The sequence below is a fragment of the Hipposideros armiger genome, unplaced genomic scaffold, assembly GCF_001890085.2.
Source record: "Hipposideros armiger isolate ML-2016 unplaced genomic scaffold, ASM189008v1 scaffold_2345, whole genome shotgun sequence".
Lineage (NCBI taxonomy): Eukaryota > Metazoa > Chordata > Mammalia > Chiroptera > Hipposideridae > Hipposideros > Hipposideros armiger.
Genome location: NW_017733683.1, coordinates 12,247 through 13,250, shown reverse-complemented (window position 1 = coordinate 13,250; position 1,004 = coordinate 12,247). Strand labels below are relative to the sequence as shown.

The 1,004-nt window shown below is 59.7% G+C and overlaps 1 protein-coding gene across 1 annotated transcript in view; it reads right to left on the bottom strand.

Moving 5' to 3' along the window:
- Positions 1-529, bottom strand: part of LOC109378644 (MICOS complex subunit Mic25-like) — a 4,179-nt gene extending 3,650 nt beyond the window's left edge. The window contains exon 1 of the mRNA XM_019634953.1: positions 356-529. Within this exon, the coding sequence (XP_019490498.1) occupies positions 356-442 (87 nt within the window). The 5' untranslated portion in view covers positions 443-529. The remainder of the gene's footprint in view (positions 1-355) is intronic.
- Positions 530-1,004: the final 475 nt, after the last annotated feature.

Here is a 1,004-nt window from a genome sequence, read left to right as displayed (position 1 = left end):
AACAAGACGCGCGCACTGGGGTGAGGGGGAACAAATTCAGGTAACAATTAAGTCAACTGGAGCTTGAATGTGGCCTCCCCACCTCTTCTGCTCTCCACTCTTTCTCCCCTAATGCCAGTGTAGTAGTGAAGCCTGAAGTTAGCCACTCTCCGCACGGGAAACCCCAGGCATTTCCCGAGCCGGGAGACGCACTCCACCAGGAATTAGGGAGGGCTCAATGAAAAAGACGCGCCCACCCGCTCTCGGCCCGCACCTCCCCTTACGCCGGACTGCAGCGTCCGCGCCCTCGGGCACACTCCAAGCCCGCCCGGCCCCGGCCACGCTCGCTCATAGAGCCCGCCTGAGGCCCGCTCACCCGGATGCCCTGCAGCACCCGGACCCGCTCCTCTTCGTCCATTCCGAAGGACACCCTGCGGCCCTCGCGGCTCTCAATGCTCCCCATGACAGGAGGCAAGCAAGCGGGGAGGCGGCCACGCGACTCGGCTCCAGAGCAACCAAGTAGACGCCGGGCTGTGGCTTCCGGAACTCGGGCTGCAGTGGCACAAGCCAACAAAACCACGTTTCATTGGTCGACGGCGGCTCAACCAGTCAAATGACACGGGCCCGCGGGGCTTTGTGGGGGTTGTAGTCTCGCCAGCCAGGGCTAGCCTGTGAAGAGGGATCGCGCGGGGAGGCGTGGTGTGGAAGTCATGGAAAACGTGTTGAAAGTGAAGCAGCGGGTGCATACGCGCCGAGAGCCTAGAATGGCAGGCTAAAACGCAGGGGAGAGATGGTTAGTGCTCACTTGGAAAGATCATCCTTGAAGCAAAGCCAAAGGTGATGTTCTGAGGCCAGGACACCACCCAGGGAACTGAGGCAACCATGTGAAGGCAAACTTAGATGGTTCTCAGCTGGGTTCATTCAGCAAACTAGTATTGAGCTGCACCGCGCAAGCATCGACCTAGCCGTGGGGAATACAATGACCAACAAGACTTGCCCTGCCTTCCTGATGTTTACATATACCG